Below are 27,639 nucleotides of genomic sequence, written 5' to 3' on the forward strand. Positions count from 1 at the left end.
CTGTGAGTCCCAGTGGCCACACACTGGCTACTTCACATGGCTCCATCTAATTAAAAAGCATGCAAAGCCTGCGCAATCTCTACTCACTTTGAATATCTGATACAGCAGAAAGGGTCCGCACCTCCTTTCAGACCTCACTGCCACACGCCCAGGACAGTATGTGCAGCCCGTGTCACCGCGGTCATGGCTCTGAGCAGACACCACTCATCCTAACATCACCAGCCACAGAGGGAATGTTTTCTTAAATTACAAAACACTCTGAATTTCATTAAAGTTCCACTCAGACATTGGACGATGTGCTTTTTTTTTTTTTAAGACAGGCAGAGTGGACAGTGAGAGAGAGAGACAGAGAGAGAGAGAAAGGTCTTCCTTTTTGCCGTTGGTTCACCCTCCAATGGCCACCACGGCTGGCACGCTGTGGCCGGCGCACCGCGCTGATCCGATGGCAGGAGCTCGGTGCTTCTCCTGGTCTCCCATGGGGTGCAGGGCCCAAGCACTTGGGCCATCCTCCACTGCACTCCCGGGCCACAGCAGAGAGCTGGCCTGGAAGAGGGGCAACCGGGACAGAATCGGCGCCCCAACCGGGACTAGAACCCGGTGTGCCGGCGCCGCAAGGCGGAGGATTAGCCTATTGAGCCACGGTGCCGGCCAACTTTTTTTTTTTTTTTTAAAGCATTTGATGAGCTGCTGAAAACACAGAATACCAAGCACACCTCTGAACTGCGAAGAAAATGGAAGTGGTCACCAGACCCACAGACAGGCTCACCCACACCGCAGGGGCTTCCAGCCTTCTCTGGTCACCAGACCCACAGACAGGCTCACCCACACCACAGGGGCTTCCAACCTTCTCACCACCTCCCCCGAATCAGACCTCACCCTGCTTTTATTCCTCAAGCACCAAAACTATTTATCTGCAACTAAGAGGTAAAAACTATCAAGAAAGCTTTCTTCCTGGATGGAGTCTGGCACAGCAGTAAAGATGCCGTGTGGGACAGTCACATTCCACATGAGGGCCTGGGTTCAGGCCATGGCTCAGTGCTAGTGCCAGCTTCCTGCTCATGCACACCTGGGAGATAGGTACGGGGGTCCCCATCAACCACACAGGGGACCTGGACTGAACTCCCAGCTTCTGGCTTCATCCTGCCTGTCCTAGCCCCAGCTATTTATGCTCAACTGGAGTGAATGTACGCATATAATTATTTGTTTATTTCTCTGCCTTTCAAACAAATAACATTCTGAAAAATTTCCTCTTAAGGAATCAAAGTTCATGTGAGGGTGTTCTTTGGGGTTTTATCTTTATGAGAACTCTGGGGGCTTTGCCCCAAAGCACAGCTCCTAGAAGCCCAAGAATGACTCAAGGCAAAACCCAAGTCCTATGGGAGGCAGGACACCCTGAACACAGCTAAGAGAAGCATACTCTCTTCTTTTTTACAAAAAACTTATTTATTTATTTAATTATTTACTTATTTGAAAGGCAGAATCATAGCAGTGGTGGGGAGGGATCCGTCTTTCACGCGTTGGTTCACTTCCCAAATGGCTGCAACAGCCAGGACTGGGTATTTCCAGGAGCCTGAACTCCATCCTTGTCTCCCAAGTGGGTGGCAGGGGCCTAAGCACGTGGGCCACCTTCCCTGATGCTTTTCCAGGCCATTAGCAGGGAGCTGGATCGGAAGTAAAGCAGCCAAGACACAGGCCAGCACCTATATGGGCCTCAGCTGCTGTGCCACAACACCAAACCCTAAAAACACCCTCTTTTGTATATGCTCACTTTCCCTGATTAATCCAGAAATCTACTACTCAAGTGTCAATGGTTTGGTTTTTTTCTCCAACTTTTTAGTTCAGGATAGGTTGTTTTTTTTTTTTGTAATTAGCTTTCTGTCTTTTCTTCTTTTTCATACATAGATTCCTATGTATGAAGTATTACCAGTAAGTCACATATATGTTTCTCCTTGTAAAGCCAGTAAACCGTCATCTCACTCAGTAGGCTGGTATGGTTTGTAATCAAAGTACAGCATCTGACTACACCACTACGAATTCCATTAACTACTATCCCACTGTAGAGCATTAACTGGAACCCTTATTCCTGGCACTTTCTGCGATTTCAGATAACGCTTCATAAACAACTAGCCTTTGACCATGCCCCTGCCTGAAGGCAGTAAAAACCCAACAGTCTCCTTGGTCAGCTTCACAGGGAATAAGAGGGTCCAAGGACAAAGAGGACTGGAGTGAGGGAAGAAGTTAGGAGTTCGGTGAGAAGTGCGTGCTGACACTTGGTCAGATCTCTTTCTTTCCATTTACGAAAACTTCAATCACATGGAAAAGTGGAAAGGATGCCACAATCACCTAACAGATAAACTACTCTGCGACCTCAGCTAATTCCCAGTCACGGTCCAATTTCTTTTTAGCTGTCCAAAATATGTCTTTTATAGCTGGTTTGCAAAAATCAGGACCCAATTATGGCCCACGCCCTAGATTTGGCTGTCATTTTTAAAGTTCCTTATCTACCATCCTCCTCTCCTCTTTCATTCATTACACTGACATCTCAAAGAAATTAATCAGTTACCTTCTGTTAAGTACAGAAATATTGCATACCTAGGTTACCAAATACTAACTCACTGCTTGTCATCTGGGATATGCTTTAAGAGATTCTTTTGCACTGTAGCTGATCTCGTGTCAGGAAAGCTAGTGATGGGGTAGGCATCCAGCTTCGTGGTCAAGACGTGAGCTGGGGCACCTGCAACCCACACTCAAGGGCCTGGGCATCAGCCTCCGCTCCAGTGCACACCCCAGAAGGCGGCAGGTGATGGCTCCAACATCTGGGTCCCTGCCACCTAGGTGGGACGACTGGAATGAGTTCCTGGCTTCAGTCTGGCCCAGTCCTAGTAACTGTTGTGGGAATTTAGGGAGTGAACACGTGGACGAGAGATGTTTGTCTGTTTCTCAAGAGGGAATGCAAAAGCATGTCACAAAATGCAAAGAAACACATTTTCTATACATTCATGTGAAGACAACACCACAGAGGGGAGAAAAGAGTCTTTTCAACTAACATTGAGGAAAAGATCAGGACAACTAACATCCCCAGTCACACGCAAACACCAACTCAAACAGACCAAAGATGCAAACCTGAGAGCTGAAGCTGTACCACTTGCAGAAGCACACACACAACTCTGCACTAGGAAGTCATGAAAAGCACAAGTCAATTCGATTTCATACAAAATCCTTCCCATGCGTCAAAGGATAACCATCAAGAAATGGAAGACGTTAGCAAATCATGGATCTGATAAGAAACTCACACCTAGGACACACCAAAAATTATTCTTTAAAATAAAGATTTATTTATTTATCTAAACAGCTGAGTGAGTGAGTGAGTGAGAGAAAAAGAGAGGGAGGGAGGGAGGGAGATCTTCCTTCTACTGGTTCATACTCCAAATGGCTGCAAAGGCTGGGCCAGGTTGAAGTCAGGAGCCTGAAATTCCATCTGGGTCATCTGGCAGGGGCCCAACTACTTGAGCTCTCTTCCACTCCCCCCCACCCAGGTACGTCAGCAGGGAGTATGATCAGAAGTGGAGCAGCTGGAACTCAAATCAGCCTCCACAACATTGGCCCTGTAAAAACTCTTAAAACTCAACAATAAAAAGACAACACAATTGAAAAATTGACACACGATTGTAATAGATTTTTTCCCCCATGAAGATACAAGAACGATCAGGAAGTCCCTGAGAAGATGCTCAGCACCACTGGCCACTAGTGAAACACACATCAAAACCACAGCCACTATCACACCAGCCAGAAACACTGTAGGATGACAGACAGACATGACCCACAGCAAGCCACTATCACACCAGCCAGAAACACTGTAGGATGACAGACAGACATGACCAACAGCAAGCCACTATCACACCAGCCAGAAACACTGTAGGATGACACAGACAGACATGACCAACAGCAAGCCACTATCACACCAGCCAGGAACACTGTAGGATGACAGACAGACATGACCAACAGCAAGCCACTATCACACCAGCCAGAAACACTGTAGGACGACAGACAGACATGACCAACAGCAAGCCACTATCACACCAGCCAGAAACACTGTAGGACGACAGACAGACATGACCAACAGCAAGCCACTATCACACCAGCCAGGAACACTGTAGGATGACAGACAGACATGACCAACAGCAAACCACTATCACCAGCCAGGAACACTGTAGGATGACAGACACAAACCAACAACAAGCCACTATTCACACCAGCCAGGAAAGCTGCAGCACGACAGATCGACACGGACCAACAGCATCATTGAGAGCAGGGAGGTACGCAGAGAGAATCCTCGCACACGGCTACTAGGACAGGAAAACACTGCAGCCATGTGGAAGACATTCTGGCAATTCCTCAAGCAGTCAAATAGAATTACTGCATGACCCAGACTCCCGCACTAGGCATATACAGGAGAGACCTGAAATCACATGTTCACACACACAAAAATCTAATGAAAATGTTCAGTGCATTAGGCCGGCACCGTGGCTCAACAGGCTAATCCTCCGCCTTGCGGCGCCGGCACACCGGGTTCTAGTCCCGGTCGGGGCACCGATCCTGTCCCGGTTGCCCCTCTTCCAGGCCAGCTCTCTGCTGTGGCCAGGGAGTGCAGTGGAGGATGGCCCAAGTGTTTGGGCTCTGCACCCCATGGGAGACCAGGATAAGCACCTGGCTCCTGCCATCGGAACAGCGTGGTGCGCCGGCCGCAGCGCGCTACCGCGACGGCCATTAGAGGGTGAACCAACGGCAAAAGGAAGACCTTTCTCTCTGTCTCTCTCTCTCTCACTGTCCACTCTGCCTGTCAAAAAAAAAAAAAAATGTTCAGTGCACTATTATTTGTAATATCCTAAAAACGTAAGCAAGTCAAATGCTCATTTACTGATGGATGGAAAAAAATCCAAGTATTTCCAAAGTGGAATATTATTCATCCACACAGAAAGACACACTGAGACTTGCTACAACAAGAACCTTAAAACCACTATGCTCAGGGAAAGCAGCCAGTCAGGCAGGATTCAGTTTCTCTGAAGTGTCCAGAACACTTGAATCCAGAGGGGCAGAAAGGGGATCCGTGACTGGCTACGGTGAAGGAGCCAGGAGTGCCCGTGACTGGCTAGGGTGAAGGGCCCAGGAGCCAGGAGTGCCCGTGACTGGCTAGGGTGAAGGGCCCAGGAGCCAGGAGTGCCCGTGACTGGCTAGGGTGAAGGGCCCAGGAGCCAGGAGGGCCCGTGACTGGCTAGGGTGAAGGGCCCCAGGAGCCAGGAGGGCTCGTGCACGGAGGAGGAAACGCTCTGGGCTGATCTCAGTGACCACCACACAACGGGGCTTTGGAGGGGAACTGATGGTGCACGAATTTATCTCAAGAAAGCGTTTTTTTTTTTTTTTTAAAAGTTCTACCTCATTAGCCAACAAATAAACCAAAACAATCGGGCTTTTTTCACCTATCAAACAGAAAACAAACTTAAAAAACTTTAAAAAACTAAAAATAATGAATTTTAAAAGAGATTTATTTATTTTACTTGAAAGGAAAAGTTAGAGAGAGAGGGAGAGACAGATCTTTCATCTGCTGGTTCGCTCTCCACATGGCCACAATGGCTGTGGCTGGGCCAGGTCGTAGCCAGGAGCCAGGAGCTTTCCCCAGGTCTCCCACGTGGGTGCAGGGGCCCAAGTACGTGGGCCATCTTCCACTGCTTTCCCAAGAGCATTAGCAGGGAGCTGGATGGAAAGCGGATCAACAGGCACCCATTTGGGATGCTGACGCTGCAGACTGTGGCTCTAACAGCTGTGCCACAGCACCAGCCCCCAAAATAACATTGACGAGGATATACTGACACAGTGTTCCTAAGTACTCTGTTGATAAAGTTTTTTAAGTAATGTATAGCAAAAGGAAAAATGTATATTTCTTTTGATCTAGTAGACTTCCTGAAATTTATTAGGGAAGTTAACTGGATGGGTATATGCCAAGATGCATGTGTGAAGATACGCACCACACCTGACTAAACACAGCTTGAATCTCTCTCCATCCAAAATGCTTGGCAACACAAGTGTTTCGTTTAAAAAAAAAAAAAAAAAAAAGAATATTTGCATACGCATAATGTGCTATCCTGGGAACTGGACCTAAATCTAAACATGAAATTATTTATTTATTTGAAAGTCAGAGTTACACACACACAGAGAAGGAGAGGCAGAGAGAGAGAGAGAGAAGTCTTCCATCCACTGGTTCATTCCCCAATTGGAGGCAATGGTCAGAATTGTACTGATCCGAAGCCAGAAGCCAAGAGTTCTTGCGGATCTCCCACGTGGGTGCAGAGGCTCAAGGACTTGGGCCATCTTTCACTGCCTTCCCAGGACATAGCAGAGAGCTGGATCGAAGCAGAGCAGCCGGGACTTGAACCGGCGCCCATATGGGATGCTGGCGCTGCAGGTGTCGGCTCTACCCACTGCACCACAGTGCCGGCCCCTGCAGTAGTCTTACACAGCTCTGTCAGTGTCTCTGTGCTCTGACCACAGCCTGTCTCACTTGTAGCATCACACTGTCAGCAGTTTCAAATTCTGGAACATTTCAGATTTCAGACTTTTGGATTAGAGATTACCAAAAAATTGAAAACAAAAACCTCTAAAGCCCTGTCAAAGCAGAACAGGCTACAGACCTTCATCAGAGCAAGATGCAACCATTAACAAGTAGGTGTTCGGCTTAGCACGTTTGCCCCCTGTAAAGAGTCACATCTCACATCACAGTGCCAGGATTTTATACCCAACCTCGGATCCTTGGACTGCTGCACTCTGCTCATGCAGACCCTGCCAAGTGCAGTGGTGGCTCAAACAGTCCGGTTCCTGTCGTTCACACGGGAGGCCTAGCCTGAAATCCTGGCTCTGACCACGCTGCTGTGGGCAACTGCAGAAATAAATCAGTAGATAGGAGCTCTCTCTGTTTTGTGTAAGAAAAGATCAGAGGAAAGAAAGACAGAAAACAAAGAAAGGAAAGAGAAAGGGGGCAGGGAGAGAAAAAGAAAGAGGAGAGAGAGAGAAGATAAAAAGAAGAGAAAAGGGTAAACTACAAGTAAGCCCAGGCAGTCATCAGAATTGAGCAAGAGGGCTGGCGCTGTGGCATATCTGGTAAAGCTGCCACCTGCTTCCCATGTGGGCACCAGTTCAACTCCTGGTTGCTCCACTTCCAATCCAGTTCTCTGCTATGGCCTGGGAAAGCAGTGGAAGATGACCCAAGTGCTTGGACCCCTGCACCCATGTGGGGGACCCAGAAGCAGCTCTGGGCTCCTGGCTTCTTGTAGCCCAACTCAAGTCATTGCAGCCACTTGGGGGAGTGAATCAGTGGATGGAAAACCTCTTTCTCTCCCTCTGCCTCCCTTTAACTCTGCTTTTCAAAAAAAAAAAATAGAGGAAGAAGAAGTGAGCAGATCAGCCCAGCCAAGCTCTTCCTATGTTCCTGACACACACAGGACAAAGGAGATAACACAAAATGATCACTACTTAAGGCAACAAGTAACAGTATACAATTTAACCAAAGGCTGTTTAAAACACACTGTTTAAAAAAAAGGTTACAGAATAGTACTGTGACTTTCTTTTTTTTTTTTTTTTCTTTTTTTTTTTGGACAGGCAGAGTGGACAGTGAGAGAGAGAGACAGAGAGAAAGGTCTTCCTTTGCCGTTGGTTCACCCCCCCAATGACCACTGCGGCCAGCATGCTGCGGCCGGTGCACCGTGCTGATCTGAAGCCAGGAGCCAGGTGCTTCTCCTGGTCTCCCATGAGGGTGCAGGGCCCAAGCACTTGGGCCATCCTCCACTGCACTCCCGGGCCACAGCAGAGAGCTGGACTGGAAGAGGAGCAACTGGGACTAGAACCTGGCACCCATATGGGGTCCTGGTGCTGCAGGTGGAGGATTAACCAAGTGAGCCACGGGGCTGGCCCCGCAAGGCATCTCTTAATAGCAATCACAGCAATGCAAAACCACAGTACCAGGACAGCTTTCCTATCAAAGGACAAGGTAACAGCCTGCCGACTCGAGAGAATCACACGATGCTGGGGCCTGGTTCCTGGTTCCGGGCTTTTGTTGAGAAGCCCTGTGATGGCCTGTCAGAAGCCTTTCAATACACAGGCTTTGTGGGAGGAGTCACTTTCACTTCTAAGCAACCTGAGGCCCAGGTAACAGCAGGTAAAATCTTGCTGACCAGAAGCTGCTGGGAGCACTCCCCTCTCGCAGCCCTCCTTCCTGAACTTGACCCCACGGCTCGGCCCTTGTCACTTGTTACTGAAACTCAGCAGCCTCAACCATCACGGAACCCCAGCCAGCAAATGACCCGTAAAGGCAGACTCCTTAATTCTTAAAGGCCCATCTAACGTGTACTTAAAACTTTTTTCACCTTGACACTAGTAACTGTACATATTAACATGCACTTTTACAACTGTTTGGTCACACGCATTTTGTGTCGTTAGCCCCAGCTCCCTTTCCCCCAGATTCCCTGTACTCCATCCAGGTGACACAGTCGGAAACAGGCACAGGGAGCGTGGACAGCAAAGCCTATGCTGGCATTCTTCACAGAAAGCCAATTACTTTCCATTAACACACCCAAGAACAGGCCACCATGTCTCCCAACAGAAGACACTGACCACGAACGAACACGGAGGACTGGCTTCCTCCCTCCATGCACCCTTGCCCCACACTAACACGGGGCTGAGGTTCCTGGAGTTGGCCCCAGCTTCCCACATTCCAACAGAGTGCAGAACCATGCTCCGTGCACACTCCTTCCCTACACCTGCAAACCGACTCCTCCAAAGCCTCCACTTAAAATCAGAAAATGTCACCCAAATGAACACCACGTGGGACAAGCGTGGCTCTTCAGGGTCTGCGTTCGGACTCTTCCACAGGACCCTACAATAGTGTGAACACAAAGACCTGGAGTTAGAAGACAAACAATGTGTTCACTAACATATGGCTCCTCAATCCGACAAGAAACAAAGGTCTTACAAGATCAACTGCAAGAACACAGCTACAAAGACACACGAAGCGTCTTGTGGTTTCTTCTTGTTGGTTGATGGTCATTGATTTTTAAAAATTTAAGATCCAGAGGCTGGCACTGTGGTGCAGTGGGTAAAGCCACCGCCTACACTGCCGGTATCCCATATGGGTGCTGGCTCAAGCCCCGGCTGCTCCATTTCTGATCCAGCTCTCTGCTGTGGCCTGAGAAAGCACTAGAAGATGGCCCAAGCCCTTGGGACCCTGCAACCATGTGAGAGACCTGAAGAAGCTCCTGGCTCCTGGCTTCGGATCGGCGCAGCTCCAGCCATTGCAGCCAACTGGGCAGTGAACCAGTGGATGGAAGACCCCTCTCTCTCTCTCTCTCTGCGTAACTCTGACTTTCAAATAAATAAATAAACAAATCTTTAAAAAAAAATTTAAGATCTGAATTCATAGAAAAATAACTGCAAATGAGCAAGTTGGATCAGAATGATTCGTAACTCATCTTCCACATGGAAGAAGCTAAGACTCTAAAGTGGGAAGAACATGTCCAAGGCAGGCAAGGAAAACGTGATGGGCAAGTGGGGAGCTGAGGCAGGGGCGGGTGGCACGTGCAGGGCTCACTGAGGGACTCCCACCCCTTACAGCCTCAGACCTGGGCAGGAGGTCCTTCTAGGCTGGGTGGGGGTTACCTGCTACCTCCCAAAGACCCCCTACAAGGCAGGAGGTGCTGGCCCTACTGTGACAGTCAAGGTAAAGGCCCAGTAACCGTGCACACCAGCCAGTCCAACCTGAGCTAGAGGGTCTTAAGTGGCATCAGGACCACTCACTGAATGACAAGTTCAGGAGAATTGTCAGTTTATTCACAACTCTTAAGGAGTATTCTTCTTGAACACTGTGGACACACAAGCACAAGCACACTCTTCAAGGACACTCACTACAGGAAGTTTCTGGTAACTTGGCAAAAAAATCATTGGACAGGTTGTTTTCTAACGGGTTCCACCCTTCAGAACGCTAAGAAGTCCGGATAACCCGGGGAGTGCAGAGGCTGATGGGATTTGGGAGGCTCCAGGAGAGCAAAGGTATTTGCTTCATTGCTGTCTGTGACCTCCTCAGCCAGCCTAGGAAAGGTGCTGTATACTGAGTTCTTCCAACAGTTACTTCTCAGTGACACCTGGTAAATATCCCCACTGGCAGGCAGGCAGAAGCTGTGGTGCTGACTTTAAGTATGGCGCTCACCCTGTTTAGACTCGAGGAGCCTTCTGACCCAGCCTCTACTTTATGAAGGGCGAGACCTGAGTGTCTGTGCTGAGAATTTATGCCCCCAACTGGGAGGGTCGGCTGAAGGGCTATGCTAACAGGATTCTGGAAAAAGACCCTGTTGGTTCGTGAGAGACCCAACAGAAGAAAGTTACACAAGCGATCCTGCCTGAGCACCTGCAGTGCAGACAAGTGTCTGCTATCCAAGCACTCGGATTTTTCTCAATTTAAAGTTTCCTATCATTTGTTTTTTTTTTAATTTATTTTTTATTTTTATTTTTATTTTTTATTTTTGACAGGCGGAGTGGACAGTGAGAGAGACAGAGAGAAAGGTCTTCCTTTCGCCGTTGGTTCACCCTCCAATGGCCGCCACAGCCAGCGCACCGTGCTGTTCCGATGGCAGGAGCCAGGTGCTTATCCTGGTCTCCCATGGGGTGCAGGGCCCAAGCACTTGGGCCATCCTCCACTGCACTCCCGGGCCACAGCAGAGAGCTGGCCTGGAAGAGGGGCAACCGGGACAGGATCGGTGCCCCGACCCGGACTAGAACCCGGTGTGCCGGCGCCGCAAGGCGGAGGATTAGCCTAGTGAGCCGCGGCGCCGGCCAAGTTTCCTATCATTTGTATGTGTCACATAGCATATTTTGTGCTCAGACTCTATTTTCCGGCTGATATTTATTGCCAAAACGACTGTGGCTAAGTGTAAAGAGAAGAAAGGATTCACTGTTAGCTTCTGTCAAGAATTTTCAACTACAGGTTATTCTCCCAAGGCCTGTATACACATTTTCTCAGAGATCCTGTAGATATACATGGAGGCAGTAAGATGGGAGTAATTGATGCAAACTCTTAAAAACACACAAGCAGCTACATTCCTAACAACTCTGGACAAAGGCTTATTCCCACATCTTTTGCTATGTTTTCCAATTATTAGCGAGGTACAGCTCATAATCACAGTGATTTTACATAGAAACGCTTGGTGAGGAGACCACAGGACGTGTCACATTACACAGGGACTTCACTGAGCCTATGGCAGACATTAAGGAAAGCTCCCAACATCCTTAACTGAAGTGAACACAAAGACTACTGGTCACTAAGCTTACTGACCTTTCGGGGGACAGCGGCTCTCACGAGCTTTGTTCTCTAACAGAACCAAGGGAGGAGCTGGTTTTAAAACTGCAGAATTCAGTGTTAAGACAAAGAGCCACAGGCCATGATAAGGAACTGAAGAAGTTTATGGAAAAATGAGGGCAGGTGTCCAGTATGCGGGTGAAGATGCTGCTTGGGTACCGACAGCCTACACTGGAGCCCCTGAGTGAGCTCTGGCACTGCTTCCGATCCCAGCGTCCTGCTACTGTGCACCGGGAAGCAGCCGACTACGGCTCAAGTTGCTGTGTCCCTCCCACCCATGCAGGAGAACTGGGTGGAGCTCCTGGCTCCTGGTTCCAGCCTGGCCCAGCCCCAGCCCCAGCTGTTGTGAGCATTTGGGGAGTGTACTAGTGGAAGGGAGAGTCCCCTCTGTCGTATTCCTTTAATAAAATAAATTAAAAATGTTTAGTTCTTTTTAAGGCTTATGGAAAAGAAAAGTGTGATTAAAAGATAACTTTATTTAGCTGCAAAACTGCCTGAATTTTTTTCATAATATACATTTTACAAGGATTTTCCGAGGACTTCCCTGTATGCTTGGATCAAAAATGTTTCTGCACCAAAATAAACTTATCTTTTAATTCCATTTTCCACAGGCTTTGTGACACATCCTTGCATTAGAAAGTCCTGACTCACATTAGAGGGAATTAGGCGCATAAACCAGGAAACTGAGGCGATCTGAGGCTTCCTAACACTGCCCACAGCACCCCAGATTCCTCACCTTCCTCCTATGGGGTCTGAATCCGGAGGTCTCGCGCTGCTCAGGAGCCACCGCTCACGGTGAGGCGGGGTCCAGGGCTGCAGAAGAGGCTCACATCCACACACTGGCAGCTGGGAAGGCTGACGGCCCAGGGCTCAGCACGCAAAGGTCCCACAAGGGTTCCTGGGCCACGACAGGAAGACACCCCGGCAGCCCTTCCCTGCCGCCACAGTTCCCATCTGCTCAGAGATGGCAGCAGCAGCCATCGGAGGCCCTGCATCAAACCTCCAGTGCCAAATGCTCTGACACACAGTCAACAAACCCCAGCACCACTGCAGGCGCAGCACCCTGACAAACCTGCAATGCAGCTTGGACAACGGTGAAACCTGCTTTACCAGGCTCAACAGCAGGGAACTGGATCAGAAGCACAGCAGCCAGGACTTGAACCGGCGCCCATATGGGATGCCAACACTGCAGGGAGAGGCTTAACACTACACCACAGTGCTGGCCCCAGGATGGGGTTTTTAATTTTTTCTTTAAAAACAAAAAAAATCTACGCATATGAACTCCCTGTTAGAAATAGCCCTTGTAGGAAACCATGTGTGCTAACTTGAAGGATGAACCCATCTGGTCACCAACCACTCTCAAAGACACAGTCCACTTCCAATCAGTGTTCCTGGAAAACCCAACCCAAAGTTTAGCAAGACAAGCTCACCAGGAACCGGGCGTCCCAGAGTCCAGGAACCAGGACTATCATCCCCATATGCGTCTCCAAAGCAGTCTCTAGGGTGGAGTCACTGAGATATTTCTGTTCATCTCCTACCCAGAGCTCCCACTCAACCAAGCTCTCACCCTAGCAGCCAACCCTGTGTCCAGTTTCCTGTTCCAGCTGGATCCTGACCTAGACCACAGCAGGGCATCCCTCCTCAATCCCGGCTTCACCTGGAGCCAGAACAGTCTCTCTAAACAACAAAGATGTCACACCGCTTCCCTGAGAGCCCACAGCCTTTGATTCAGGACCTCCGAGCCCCCAGCTTCTACTCACAGTGCTCTTCCCTCCCACGAGACCTCTGTCAGCTCCTACACAGGCCAACGCCATCAGTTCCCTGGGGCCTCTGCAGCTCCTTCTCATCTTTCCAATCTTGCTGTCCAGCCCCCTCCCTGATGGACCCTCTAAGAAGGTCCCTGTGACAATGCCGCCACTGCAGGCTCCTCAGAACTTCTAGAGCAGGGCTGTGACGCACGGCTCTCACGGCTTGAACTTCACGAGCTCCACAGGGCTCACACGTGAGGCACATGTGAGACAGTGATCACAGACCATGCCCAAGGATGCTGGAGACCTACCGAAAGGAGGAAGGCAGAAACGACCACGAGGCATCAAGAGCTCAACCAGGCGACCGGGTGATTATGCACCAGAGTCCTGGCCTGAACTGTCCCCCACACCAAGTAAAGTTCAACTTCCTCAAAAGATTATCCCCAAAAGCACGACCAAAAAAAATGCTATATTTTTCTTCTTTTCATCAAACAGACCTAGATTTCCCCTACTCACTTTCCCTCACTGCAAAAATCTGTGCACTTCAAGGGGCCGGATAAAATTTAGCAAACTCAAGAAGACCACCTGACTCAGCGGAGGAACTGCAAACAAGCTGTGTGAGCACAGGCCTGCACAGCACTCCAGCAGCTCGGGCTGCTCAAAGGCCATCAGGACGTGATCAAGGCAGAGCCGCGGGCCTTCCAACAGGAAGCGTCAGAGCCTGGAAAAACAGAAACTTCAGAGCCTCAACTTCCTTATCTGTAAAGGGACCTAGAAGGTAGCGCTTAAGGGGCTGCTACAGGAAAAGCAAAATGCAGGCTGAAAAAGCTGCCAGCTGAGCCCTGCGTGCCCACCCTCATATGGAACACACAGGGCAGCTCCGGTGTGTCACAGCTGTGCCAGGCCCTCGGGATAAAGGGTACAGGCACCCAGCCTGGGAGGTCATTCAAAGCTTACCCTCGAAAGAAATGGAAGGCTACCTACCTCCGTTCCCCACGACCCAGAGAAGTCAGAGAGAGAGAGAGAGGTGCATGTGGAGGAGAGGAGGAGGGAGGTGGGCAGAGGCCGAGAAAATTGTTTTTATTTCTGTCCAATGTCCAGGAGAAAAAACAAAAAGATGAGTTGCAACTGCCTATCCCAAGCACTCTCTGGAAGAGACGTACAGCTGCGGTCCATGAATGCATTCCAGGTGAACACATGGCAGTACCCAGACACCCCTTTGACTGTCATGACGGGGTGGGGGTGGGGAGAGGAGGGGCCATGAACACCCCAGGGGTGGTTCCAGGGCCCCAGGGCCTCAGCCTTTGGTGAGCACGGCCTCTGCAGCAGCCGGGCACCACAGGATGGGACTGGAGAAATTCTGTCACTATGTTATGAGTGAAGGACATGGGACAGGGCACCGGGGCTGGAAAGGATTTAGACGGAAAAGGGAGGAAATCACCAGGTCACTGTTACCCTGAGCGCAGTACACAGACATGCTGGAAACACAGATGCTTTCACTGTGAAGCCCAAACACGCTCCTGGCCACTGAGCAGGTGTGCGTGGTGACGGCCGACAGGAAGCAGCACTACTGTCCCGTCAGGGGGACTGGAAAAGGCAGCACATGCGGCCAGGCCCCAGCTCCAGGCAGGTCAGCACTGCTCCCAGGACTCGAGGGGCTGAGCTACAGGTGTTGTGTGCTGTGCTCAGGTGCTGTATCTGAACTGTTGGGAACCAGACAATCCTAGCAACCAGAATCTTACCAGAAAGAGAAGCAGGGCCAGTGCTGTGGCGTGGAAGGTTAAGCCTCCTCCGCTTGCAGTGCCGGCATCTCATATGGGCACTGATTCAAGTCCCAGCTGCTCCACTTCTGATCCAAATCCCTGCTAATGAGCCTGGAAAGGCAGCCGAAAATGGTCCAAGTCCTTGGGCCCCTGAGCCCATGTGGGAGATCAGGAAGAAGCTCCTGGTTTCAGATCGGCCTACTCTGGCCATTGTAGCCATTTGGGGAGTGAACCAGCAGATGGAAGATATCTCTCTCTCTCTCTCTCTCTCTGGCTCTCTCCATAACTTTACCTTTCAAATACTTTTTTTTTTTTTTTTAAAGGATGTAAAGCTAAGCATATGCCATTAAAAGAAAAACCACACACACAACTTTTCCTAAACATAACCCTCTTGATTTCTTCTGAGTCTTCCAGAACTGCTGTTGCAAAAATGCATGTGGTGACGGCCAGCAGGGAGCCAGATTCCGGCCTGGGGAGGCCGCGAGCTGGCTATACTTGGTCTCTCCTCACTCTCGATGCACATCACTCAGCAGCTGGTGTGTGCACAGGAGCGCAGACAAAAGAAGGCACCTTCTGGTTTTGTGGTGCAGAAGTAGGTATTTTTCCACTAACACCTTGCTTCATTACGCTGAAGGTTGCAAAGATAGTTCCTATTTTATACATGGGACACCCTAGAGAGAGGGAAGACATGTGAAGCCATCTACCAAGTCAGACGACATAACACCCATCTCTCTCCAACATAACACAGTTCTTTTTTTTTTTTTTTTTTGGACAGGCAGAGTGGACAGTGAGAGAGAGAGACAGAGAGAAAAGTTCTTCCTTTGCTGTTGGTTCACCCTCCAATGGCCGGCGCACCGCGCTGATCCGAAGCCAGGAGCCAGGTGCTTCTCCTGGTCTCCCATGGAGTGCAGGGCCCAAGCACTTGGGCCATCCTCCACTGCACTCCCGGGCCACAGCAGAGAGCTGGCCTGGAAGAGGGGCAACTGGGACAGAATCCGGCGCCCCGACCAGGACTAGAACCCAGTGTGCCGGCGCCGCAGGCAGAGGATTAGCCTATTGAGCCGCGGCGCTAGCCCCAACATAACACAGTTCTTGGAAGATCAATGACCTGCATTTGATGGTTACACAATCAATGGGCTTCAACAGACATCTTCAACCTAATAAGAAACAAGCCAGTGTCTCTCATCGTCATGATTCTGGAGAAGGTAACATGATTCACATACATGAATTCTCCAGGATACAAATGGGTGTCTGGGAGGGACGGCTGACGCATCCTCGCCTACCCCGCCTCTTGCCAGCTTATCACAGAAAATGCAACACACAGCTGGAGAGCCACTCCTAAGAAGTACGGATCATCTTGCTACCACCCATTAACATACTTCAAGTTAGATTTTCATGAGAGCACAACAAGACCCACCAACCACCCAGGAGACCCCCAGCACCCAGAGCAACTTACCATATTTGGCACGTTGGTGACGGAAGTGTTCTTGATGTCTGTCGGGAAGGTGGGCAAACTATTGACCATGCTCTGTTTACTGGATAACTGGGGGTTCACTCCAGCGCCTCCCATCTGCTGCCCTCCAGTTTGACTAAAGGGTTGTCCAAATGGACTTGTGTTACCAGTCATTCCCATCTGAAACAAGAAAGGCAACGTCAGCTATCATGACGAGATCTCGCCTAAGAGGAAAGGCCTCAGGAATGACCGCTTTGGCCCAGTGACACAAAAACCAGGATCCCCTGAAAACATCATTTCAATTGTAAATGAAAGGCTCCACGTCAGGGTTCAAAGCCAGGACTATGAGCACGCTGCTCCGCAGGCTGCACACTACTGGCAGAGACTGAAGAAGCTGCTCCGCACAGCTCCTTCAGCCCCTCACCCGGAGCCAATCACGGTTTCTCTGCCCTGGCCTCAGCCATGCCCCGCCTACCTGCAGTGGCACTGACACGTTAAGGAAATTATTTAGGAATCAAAACCTTCCAGAGTTACTGAACAAGGAGAAATCCCTCTGTTTAATCTTCAGTTACTCTGAAGCTAATGAGCTTCTCACTGGTTCCGCTATCAGATTTGAACTTAGTTTCTCATTAGTCCAAAATACAGAATAGAAAAACTGGCAATGAAATAACCATGGGGGCTCGCTTTAAAATAATCCAGTGAGGTGGGAGGTGACAGCAAAGAGAGGAGCCTAAATGACAGGACTGGCGACATGTTGGTAACTACTAACCAAGCAAATGGGAAAAAGGGGTTACATTATCCTCTTTAATATTTTACACGTTTAAAATTTCCAATAAAGGTTTTTTTAAAAACTAAAGTGAAACCAAGTTAAACATACACGGCAGATAAAGAAATGGCAGAAATGGGAGGAGGAACCCTGGGTTGTGCCGCTACAAGAGCCTGAACCATGGGGGCCCGCGCTGTGGCACAGCGGGTTAAAGCCCTGGCCTGAAGCGCCAGTTCTAGTCTCGGCTGCTCCTCTTCCAATCCATCTCTCTGCCATGGCCTGGGAAAGCAGTGGAAGATGGCCCAAGTCCTCGGACCCCTGCACCCACATGGGAGACCTGGAGGAACCTCCTGGCTCCTGGCTTCGGATCGGCACAGCTCTGGCCGTTGTGGCCATCTGGGGAGTAAACCAGTGGATGGAAGACCTCTCTCTCTGTCTCTGCCTCTCTATAACTCTGTCTTTAAAAGAAGTGCTATCAAAAAAAAAAAAAAAAAAAAAAAAGAGCCTGAACCAACCAAGACTCTCACAATCAACACACACACAGCCCAGCTTCCCTTCTGACCGCTCTGGTCCCATCTCCATAGGTCACTGTGGGAACCCAGGGGTGACAGCCTCACACTCACCTGTGCCCTGGGGAGGAGCACAGACTACTCACTGAGAACCCGCACATCAGCGGCGCTGTGGCTCAATAGGCTAATCCTCCGCCTGCGGCGCCGGCACACCGGGTTCTAGCCCTGGTTGGGGTGCCAGATTCTGTCCCGGTTGCCCCTCTTCCAGGCCAGCTCTCTGCTGTGGCCCGGGAGTGCAGTGGAGGATGGCCCAAGTGCTTGGGCCCTGCACTCCATGGGAGACCAGGAGAAGCACCTGGCTCCTGGCTTCGGATCAGCGCGGTGCGCCGGCCGCAGCGGCCATTGGAGGGTGAACCAACGGCAAAGGAAGACCTTTCTCTCTGTCTCTCTCTCTCACTGTCCACTCTGCCTGTCAAAAAAGAAGAACCTGCACATCAAGTCGCTGCTATACATGCCTCTGCTGCCCAGCACTGGCTCTACCTTTCTGGCACCTGGGGTGGGAGTATCCATCTAAGGAACCACAGCTCAGTTCTCTCCGTCAGTTCCACTCACTCATGCACTCTGGGGAACTCCCAGTCCTTCCACGTACCTCCACCTTCTTACCTGTAAGCTAAGTGTCCTGAACAGGTTTCCCTCAGTGCCGCTGTAAACAAGTACTCCATGTGACTGGCTGCCCAGACGCCCACAGAACACATCACCCAACGGTCCTGCTCTGCGTGTCCCCAAACACGGCACACACCAGGGGCTTCCTCCCAGCAACTTCCACCATTCTGAGAGTAAATACATTCTAGCTAGTTCCACCTCATGTGCTCTAATCAGACAAAACACGAACTTCATCAAACGTATTAGGCTCAACAAGCAACCAGTAGATAGAAGGGCTTTCTGAATCTAAACGAGGCTGCTTCCAGCATTGTCTAAAGTGATGGGTCAAGATGACATGTCCTTCCATGAAGCGCCACACTAACTTACTTCCATGCTACAATTTCTACCCTCAGAACCTGTTTTACTATTATTAATTAAACTGCTGTTAACACTGTGTTCTTAGAGATCCAGAATTTAAAAAACAAACAAGAAAACAAAACATATGGCTGCCATTTTCACTCCTAAATTTACGCACTGTGGATGAAACCTGCCAGAACACAGGTATTTTTCACCTTCATCATTCCGTCCTTGCAACCAGTATCCACCAAGTGCCTGCTATGGGCATGAGCCACACCCAGTGCTGAGCCTGCGCAGATACAATTCTCCTATTCGTCACAGAGCCTGCAACTCACATCCACCAGTACGACAAGCAAGAAAACCCATGTCGTTTGGAAATGGCTGATTAATCAAGATAAGACCTGCACTAACCAATCGAAGTGGAGGGCAGCTGAGGGCCCAGGGCAGCGCTGGATGACTTGCCCCCTACTCAGACCAAATGCCCCAGGCAATCTCGCCCCTCAGTGAAATACACGCCAGGAGGCCAGAGTCTCAGAGTCCGCAGGATTGGGCCAGCACTGTGGTGCAGGGAGCCGAGCAGTGGCTTGCAACACTGGCACCCCACGTCAGAGCGCCAGGTCAAGTCCCAGCTGCTCTGCTTCTGATCCAGCTCCCGGCTATGATGCCTAGGAAGGAGGCAGATAATGGTCCAAGTATCTGGGCCCCTGCCACCCACATGGGAGACCCAGATGGAGTTCCAGGTTCCTGGCTTTGGCCGGAATCACTCCAGCCATTAAGGCCATTTTGGGGAGTAAAACAATAGAAGTAAAAACGCTCTCTTTGTCACTCTGCCTTTCAAATAAACAATAAATGAATCTTTAAAAAAAAGTTTGCATAATGTGTTTTCAAAGAATCTGGCTCTAAAACTTTGCAAGTATTCTAACTTTCCTGAGATTGCTTGCCTGGTCACTCTGTGGCATTTCCTATCTGGCGTCTGGGAGCAGTGAAAGGGTTCATCAGGAAGTCCGTACCTTTTCCTCTTGACCACCCCATAAGATGGGAAAGGAAACTGTTTTAACAAGGTTTCTTTCTTTCTTTCAGTTAATTTATTTGAAAGGCATAGAGTTACAGAGAGGCATAGAGAGAGAGGGAGGGAGAAAATGTCTTCCATCTTCTGGTTCACTCCGCAAATGGCTCCAACAGCCGGAGCTGGGCCAATCCAAAGCCAGAAGTCAGGAGTTTCTCCCAAGGACTCAGGGGCCCAAGGACTCAGACCATCTTGTACTGCTTTCCCAGGCCACAGCAGAGAGTTGGATCAGAAGTGGAGCAGCCGGGACTTGAACCGGCACCCATATGGGATGCCGGCATTGCAAACAGCATCGGCCCCTTAATATGGCTTCTATACTCACAAGATAAGAGCCCACAGGTAATCAAGGTCCAGCCCCCTGGGAACATTTACAAGTAAGGAGATTCCCTCCTCTGTCCATGACAAAACGCAGGCTACCTGCGGCAGGAGCCCAGGCCTCAACTTCCCCCTGGCTAGCCCAGAGCTAGTCAACAGTGAGGCAGAAGAGGCCAGATCCCCACCCCCAGGCAAGGCCCCCACTCACCTGACCATCACCCATGCCCGCTCCCAATCTGTCTCCCGGCAGGGCTGCCAGACGTGGAGGACATGCTCCAGTTCTTGGCTGCCGTGCGGGGAACACTATTCACGTCCAGAGTCTACTCTCTGAATTCCTTCTCTGAATCTATTCTCCATGGATCAAACTGAACACTTTGGCTCCCAAGTCCATATAACAAAGATAATTTTTAGCACCGATATACAAGATGAAATGGGGAAATCAAAATATCTAACTCTAAGTAATAAAAATCTACTTATTTCTTTCAATTTCCCTACAGTTATTTGATTATGATCCAGTGAACTTGATTTAATTTTCAATTGAGGTTTATCAGAATCTGTTTTAGGACTGTTAGGGAACCTCCACATAATCTTTTTAATAAAATGTTTAAAAGAGGAACACAGCAGAAACAGGCCACTGGCCAGCTGATGGTAGAATTCATAGAATACACAAACAAACTAAAATCTGTGGAATCCCTTTCTGCCTCATTCAGCAACAGCCCAAACACATTTAAATTTCCTTTTACTCTATTCTTCCAAAGTCCTGCAAGCACGTAATTCAAGTTTAATCCCAGAAAGCAGGAAAAGGTAACTACAGCGAGCATCTAAAACAGGGCAATCTCTTCTGTGATGAAATCCAAACTCAATGCCGTCACCGAGCTCCATCATCAAGGGTCCCTGCGAGAAAGCACTGTGACCACAGGCACCCACACACTGAGAACCTGTCTACCGTGCTGCGTCTCACTTCACTATGAGAATAAAAATATGCAAGCCACTGTCCCTACCACATGAAAAAAACAAACTACGTAAGAAGAAAAGGCCACTACTGTCAGGCCCTGAGGACCGCTCGCCCCCACTGCAACCCCCACGCCTTAGCCTAGTCCAAACGCTAAGTTCTGATGCGGCGGCCATGACCAGCTACACCTGCATCTGCAGCACATCTGGGGGCTGTGGAGTCCGCTGACCTAAGCCACTGCAGTCCTGAGCGTCCAGCACAGAGCTGAGGGCCAGTCACCCAACACGCATGAAGGGAGAGTAGCCCCTGCTTCTCCTACTCTGACAGACACACGGGTAGCACAAAGCACTCACAACTCCACAGCAGTATCTTTCATAACGTCTGTGACGACCCATCCTGCTCTTGTCAGAACACAAAACTAGAATCCAACTGCCTTCCTGGAACATTCCTCTCTGTACAGCCTCTGTCTCCCCAGCACACGGCGGGCGCCAAGGAGCATCTGGGGGAGGACCCAAAGGAAGGAGCACTGTAAGACAGCCCTGAGCAGCAGAGCCTTCAGCCCTGAAGGAGGTGACCCAAGGCCCTTGGGAGGGTCCTCAAAGCCAAGGTGCAACGGCACAAAGGTCGGCACCAGCTGGTGGGTGCTGGGTGAGGCAGCAGGAACAACCTCCATCCTGCTTCCCTCGCTTCCCCGACAGCAATCCGAGCTCCTTGCTGGAGAGCACAGGTGGCTCCCCTGCGCGTGCGGATTCCCGTGGAGGTGGCTCGGCCTGGCATAAATGGGTCCTTCCTGCCATACCGCCCAGGCCAGATCCTGTCCTCGCCCAACAAGAGCCCCCGACTGTGTGCTAGAATAATAGCCCACAGGTGTCAGCAGTCACTTCCAAGAGCAAATAGCTACCTTGGTTCACCTCAGTGAGTGGGATAAATAAATACAGTTTTCTAATTGTAATGATATGACAACTATTAAAATTGTAGTAAGTAAACAAGCTCAGGGCTGGAGCGTGGCATACAGGATTAAGCGACTATTCGCTGTATCTAAGCGCCTAAGTCTCAACGGCACTGCTTCCAACCCAGCTTCCTACTAATGCACCTAGAAAGGCAGCAGCTGCTGGCCCAAGTACCTGGGTCCCTATCACCCTTGTGGGAGACCTAGACAGAGCATCAGGCTCCGACCCACACCTGGTCGTTGAGTGGCCGGGGAGTGGGGGGAGAGGCAAGAACCAATGGATGGAAGACTCTCTCTCTCTCTCTCTGTTTCAAATCAATCAATATGAAAGAGAAGCTGGGCTCTGGGCTCCCCAAGAGCAGAGAGACTACAGGTTCACTAGCCAGGAGACCACCTGCTGTTCCCCTTCTCCCTAACCTGCCCTATCCACTACAGTCCAGGCTTACAGGTGGTAAACTGAAACCCAAGACTAACTCGGGGCTTAAGGAGGAGTAACCTGGCATGGAAGAGGACTGGGAGGGAAAGGGTAGCTTCTGGCCAGCAGCACACCAGGTCCCCAGCTCTTCCTGGGACACTGGAGAAGCAAACGCTCTCTTTCCAATGAGGTTAACAGCAGCTGCAGCTGCTTTCCCCCACTGTGGCCCAGAACACCTTGGGATAAGGCTGAGCCAAGGACTGCCTTGGTGGTCTATGACTGTGTGTGTGTGTGTGTGTCACACAGACAACTGTCCAAAACTTTGTGGACAGATGCGTCACTAGACTCTCAAAGGGAGTTACCTTAGATCTCCTGAAGGTTGAGAACGCCTGTCCTTGGGGTGTCCCCTAATCCTTGCTGTCACACAACCCCATGCTACACGTGGGAGCCTTGCAAGCAGCGGGTCTCCCTTCAGACACCGGCCACTCCTGAGAACATGTCCCGTCACAACTGAAACCCCGGACCTCCAGAACCAAATGTCCTCTGGAGACCCATGCTCAGAAGGGGCTGGACCTGACAGGACACGCTGTGGGGCCGGCAGGAGGCCAGGATAGCCAGGGACGCGCTGCCACGCGGCTCCTGCTGGAGTCAGCCGGGACTACAGAAACATGCTTGGTGACAACAAACACAGCATTTGATGTGGTTTCGATGAGACCGCTGAACACACTGTCTCTCCAAGAGCTGACTTCTTCAGCACTTTGCTCTCAGCTTGACATACACGAAAACCACACCACACAGCACAGCGCAGCAACAGAGGAAGTGGCACTTGGTGGGGGAAGGGGGCTGGGGTCACTGATGCTCATCAGAAACCAGACAGGGAGGAAACCAAATGTGATCTTTGGCAATACGCTGCACAGGGACATTCACACAAGTCAGAGTGTCCAGTCCGCACCCATCACTTCACAGATGGGCAGAGTCAACTCAGAAACCTCAGGAAAAACCGAATCAGCCCCAAAGTGCCTTGCACTCTGCATGTGCAGTCCTGAGGGCCTGTCCCGTGCCACCTCCCTGCGGCGTAAGGAGAGCTGTGTCTCACACGGGTATCACTGGATGGCCACACAGGCTCTGCCCCTAATGACCAGGCAAACTGAGGCCCACGGACCAAAACAAGCCCAGTGCTTGTGTGTGAAAAGCAAAACCTCTGTTGGAACACAATTGCAATGATTTCACGCAGAGACAACAGGTCACCGACCTGGTCCACAGAGAGGCTCTGCCACACGCAAGCTGTTTGTCCTTGGGCCATGTACTTAAACCTCTCTGGTTCTCACCCATTAAACAGATAAGAGCACCTCCTCTCATGGCTGCGTGAAGTTTAAACAAATTCACAAACATGAAGAGCAGCCGCTGACATGCAGCGGGTGCTAAAGTGCGGGCCAGTACTACATCATAGGCTTGGGGAGGCGTCACTTTACACGGAGCAATTCTAAGTATGCTTAGGGTAGTAAAGAGGCAGAGGAAGTGTTTCCAGAAAACACGTGATGGCAGGGAGTGCTCCAAACACACAGGATGGCAAGAGAGGCCGGCTGCAACCACTGGCATTTGCTTTTAAGACATTTTCAGAGTAACATGAAGACACTTGTGATAAAAACAATCCTGTAGGGCCAGTGCTGTGGCATAGTGAATAAAGCCACCGCCTGCAGTGCTGGCATCCAATACGGGTGCCGGTTCAAGTCCCAGCTGCTTCACTTCTGATCCAGCTCTCTGCTATGGCCTGGGAAAGCAGTAGAAGATGGCCCAAGTCCTTGGGCCCCTGCACCCGCATGGGAGACCCAGAAGAAGCTCCTGGCTTCGGATCGGCACAGCTCCGGCCATTGTGGCTCTCTTTCTCTTTGCCTCTCCTCTCTGTAATTCTGACTTTCAAATAAATAAATAAATCTTCAAAAAAAAAAAATCCTGTGCATTTACTTCTTGTGGAAATATTCTGAACACAGACATTATTTCCAGGATGCCCCATTAAATCGCAAACATTTTCACTTCTCAGTTGTTTTCAAACCTTAAAAATAGTGCTTATTTGGCCGGTGCCGCGGCTCAATAGGCTAATCCTCTGCCTTGCGGCGCCGGCACACCGGGTTCTAGTCCCGGTCGGGGCACCGGATTCCGTCCCGGTTGCCCCTCTTCCAGGCCAGCTCTCTGCTGTGGCCAGGGAGTGCAGTGGAGGATGGCCCAGGTGCTTGGGCCCTGCACCCCATGGGAGACCAGGATAAGCACCTGGCTCCTGCCTTCGGGTCAGTGCGATGCACAAGCCGCAGCGCGCCGGCCGCGGCAGCCATTGGAGGGTGAACCAACGGCAAAAGGAAGACCTTTCTCTCTCTCTCTCTCTCTCACTGTCCACTCTGCCTGTTTAAAAAATTAAAAAAGCCGGCGCCGTGGCTCAACAGGCTAATCCTCCGCCTTGCGGCGCCGGCACACCAGGTTCTAGTCCCGGTCGGGGCACCGATCCTGTCCCGGTTGCCCCTCTTCCAGGCCAGCTCTCTGCTGTGGCCAGGGAGTGCAGTGGAGGATGGCCCAAGTGCTTGGGCCTTGCACCCCATGGGAGACCAGGATAAGCCCCTGGCTCCTGCCATCGGAACAGCGTGGTGCGCCGGCCGCAGCGCGCTACCGCGGCGGCCATTGGAGGGTGAACCAACGGCAAAAGGAAGACCTTTCTCTCTGTCTCTCTCTCACTGTCCACTCTGCCTGTCAAAAAGAAAAAAAAAAAAAAATTAAAAAAAAAAGTGCCTATTTCAAACTTAACCTATCACAGGCAATAATGAAATTCAATTAAAATACAGACATTTACATTCCTGAGCTAAAATTTAAACCAAGAGATGAACCGGACAAGAGCACACACTCCCAGGAGAACAGAAAGCCCGGCACCTCCTCCTCGAGAGCTGGCCGCCCCGCAGCAGCACAGGCTCCGTGGGCTGTGGCTCCAGCCTGACCTGGCCCGTCTTACGCTGAGTTTCCAGGACCTTCCTTCACATGCTGATACACACGGTGTGCAGAAACAGTACAATTCAGTATGCTGGGAGAAAAAATGTGCTAAATTTAAGAGTCAGAAATCTCATTCTTCTCAATGACATAAAGAACCAGAACCAACCCAGACTATGGCCAGATCATTTGTAAAGCCAAAAAGACACTTTCTCCTGGCAATGTACCACTGCTGGAAGAAAGCCAAGAAAAGCAGCCTTGATGGGAAGACACGGCAGTACTCAGTTGTCGGCTAGCACCCGCCTGCTCCTGGAATCCTGCCAACACCTTAGGAGAAGACACCACTGATGACAATGCCACAGGCAGTGCTCAGCTGTGCAGAGCGCACCGGAGCAGGAGAACGGCAGGAGAGCAACCGGGCAGGTGAACAGCCCAAGTCTAAACACGGGCTCTGGACCAGTAAATCCTCTCTGGGAGGCAGGTAAGGACTACCCAGCAGGTCTCTTTTCTTCCCTTGAATGAAGTCTTGTAGGATGCCGTGACTTACAACAGTGAAAACTCAGGCCTGGGGCCTCAGCCACCCAACTGCCCTAGAAGCTTCTGGCAAAGAACCCACCCAGTACCCTAATGCTGCCCTGAGATGCAGCAGCTCTCCAAGGCGGTTCTGCATTCATTCATAAGCAATAGCACTGGGCCAAGGACAGCGATGAAATTGTGATGCTACTTTTGATGCTAATTAGCCCTGTGCCCAGGACAAACTTTGTGTACCTCATCTGCAAAGCAGGAAGCATTCACATGGTCACTGGTGGTTTTTTAAATTCCTCCTTTCCTAAAATCCAATGCTTTCACCAGTTACAGTCCCTGCTTGATGCATGTGTAGTGAGGGACCACGGGGCTGAAGTCTGCACAGCTAACTGACACCCCCCCACCCCATGACGCTCCCAGCTGGAGCTGCTTCTGAAAGACTGAGAAAGACTGGGTTGCTCTCTGCCGTCCACCCCACAGAGAGACTCAGATTCCCACACTCTCGTCCAGAGTTACTTTATAGGAGGTACGGCTGATGTGAGAAAAGTCATCCAATCAGCCCAAGTCCTTCCAGTTCTATCATCTTCGGGATAAGCTGGCCTTCGAAGGCCAGGCCACTGTGGCAACAGAGGCAACAAGGGAAGGAGGAAAAGAATAGAAAGGGGGAAATATACGGATAGCAGCACCGTTTTCTATGAAGAGTGAACATCTGTAAAGACTTAATTAATTTACCCTGCAGGCCACAAGGAAATGAGATGAGAGCAATTAAGAAGTCACTCAGTGAGGGCAGGTGCATCGAGGTAAGGCCACTGTCCACCAACATCCGCATCCCACAGGCGTGCTAGTTTGTGTCCCGGCTGCTCCACTTTTGATCCAGCTCCCTACTAATGACCTTGGAAAGGCAATGGAAAATGGCACAAATGCTTGGGCCCCCGAACCCACATGGGAGACCAGGGTGGAGTCCCTGGCTCCTGCCTCTTGGCCTGGTTCAGCACTGTCCACTGCAGTCATTTGGGGAGTGAACCAGCAGATGGAAGATCTCTCTCCCTTGTGTCTCTCCTTTTCTCTCTCTGTAACTCTGATTTCCAAATAAATATTTAAAAGAAAAAATGGGAGGCCAGCACTGTGGTGTAGTGAGCAGGTAAAGCCACCGCCTGCAGTGCCGGAATCCCACATGGGAGCCGGTTTGAGTTCCAGCTGCTCCACTTCCAATCCAGCTCTCTGCTATGGCCTGGGAAAGCAGTAGAAGTCTTTGGACCCCTACACCTGCATGGGAGACCTAGAAGAAAACTCCTGGCTCCTGGCTTTGGATTGGTGCAGCTCTGGCCATTACAGCCAGTTGGAAGAGTGACCCAGCGGATGGAAGACATACCTCTCTCTATTTTTTCTTTTTTGACAGGCAGAGTTAGAGAGAGAGAGAGAGAGAGAGACAGGCCTTCCCTTTCCTTTGGTTCACCCCCCAAATGGCCGCTATGGCCGGCGCACTGCGTTGATCTGAAGGCAGGAGCCAGGTGCTTCCTCCCAGTCTCCCATGCAGGTGCAGGGCCCAAGCACTTGGGCCATCCTCCACTGCCTTCCCGGGCCACAGCAGAGAGCTGGACTGGAAGAGGAGCAACTGGGACAGAATCCAGTGCCCCAACCCGGACTAGAACCCAGGGTGCAGGTGCTGCAGGCGGAGGATAGCCAAGTGAGCCGCGGCCTCTCTCTCTCTTTCGGTGCCTCTCCTTCTCTCTCTATAACTCTTTCAAATAAATAAATCTTAAAAGGGGGGGGGGCAGCACTGTGGCATAGCAGGTAAAGCCGTCTCAACAAGG

At 50.6% G+C, this 27,639-nt stretch overlaps 1 protein-coding gene across 2 annotated transcripts in view; it reads right to left on the reverse strand.

The window, feature by feature from the left end:
• Positions 1-27,639, reverse strand: part of CREBBP (CREB binding protein) — a 133,820-nt gene that overhangs the window by 53,284 nt on the left and 52,897 nt on the right. For both annotated transcript variants that reach the window (XM_062180664.1, XM_062180663.1), the window contains exon 3: positions 16,363-16,539. In XM_062180664.1, coding sequence (XP_062036648.1) covers positions 16,363-16,539 — 177 coding nt within the window. The remainder of the gene's footprint in view (positions 1-16,362; positions 16,540-27,639) is intronic.

This window comes from Lepus europaeus, chromosome 21 (assembly GCF_033115175.1).
Source record: "Lepus europaeus isolate LE1 chromosome 21, mLepTim1.pri, whole genome shotgun sequence".
NCBI classification, from domain to species: Eukaryota; Metazoa; Chordata; class Mammalia; order Lagomorpha; family Leporidae; genus Lepus; species Lepus europaeus.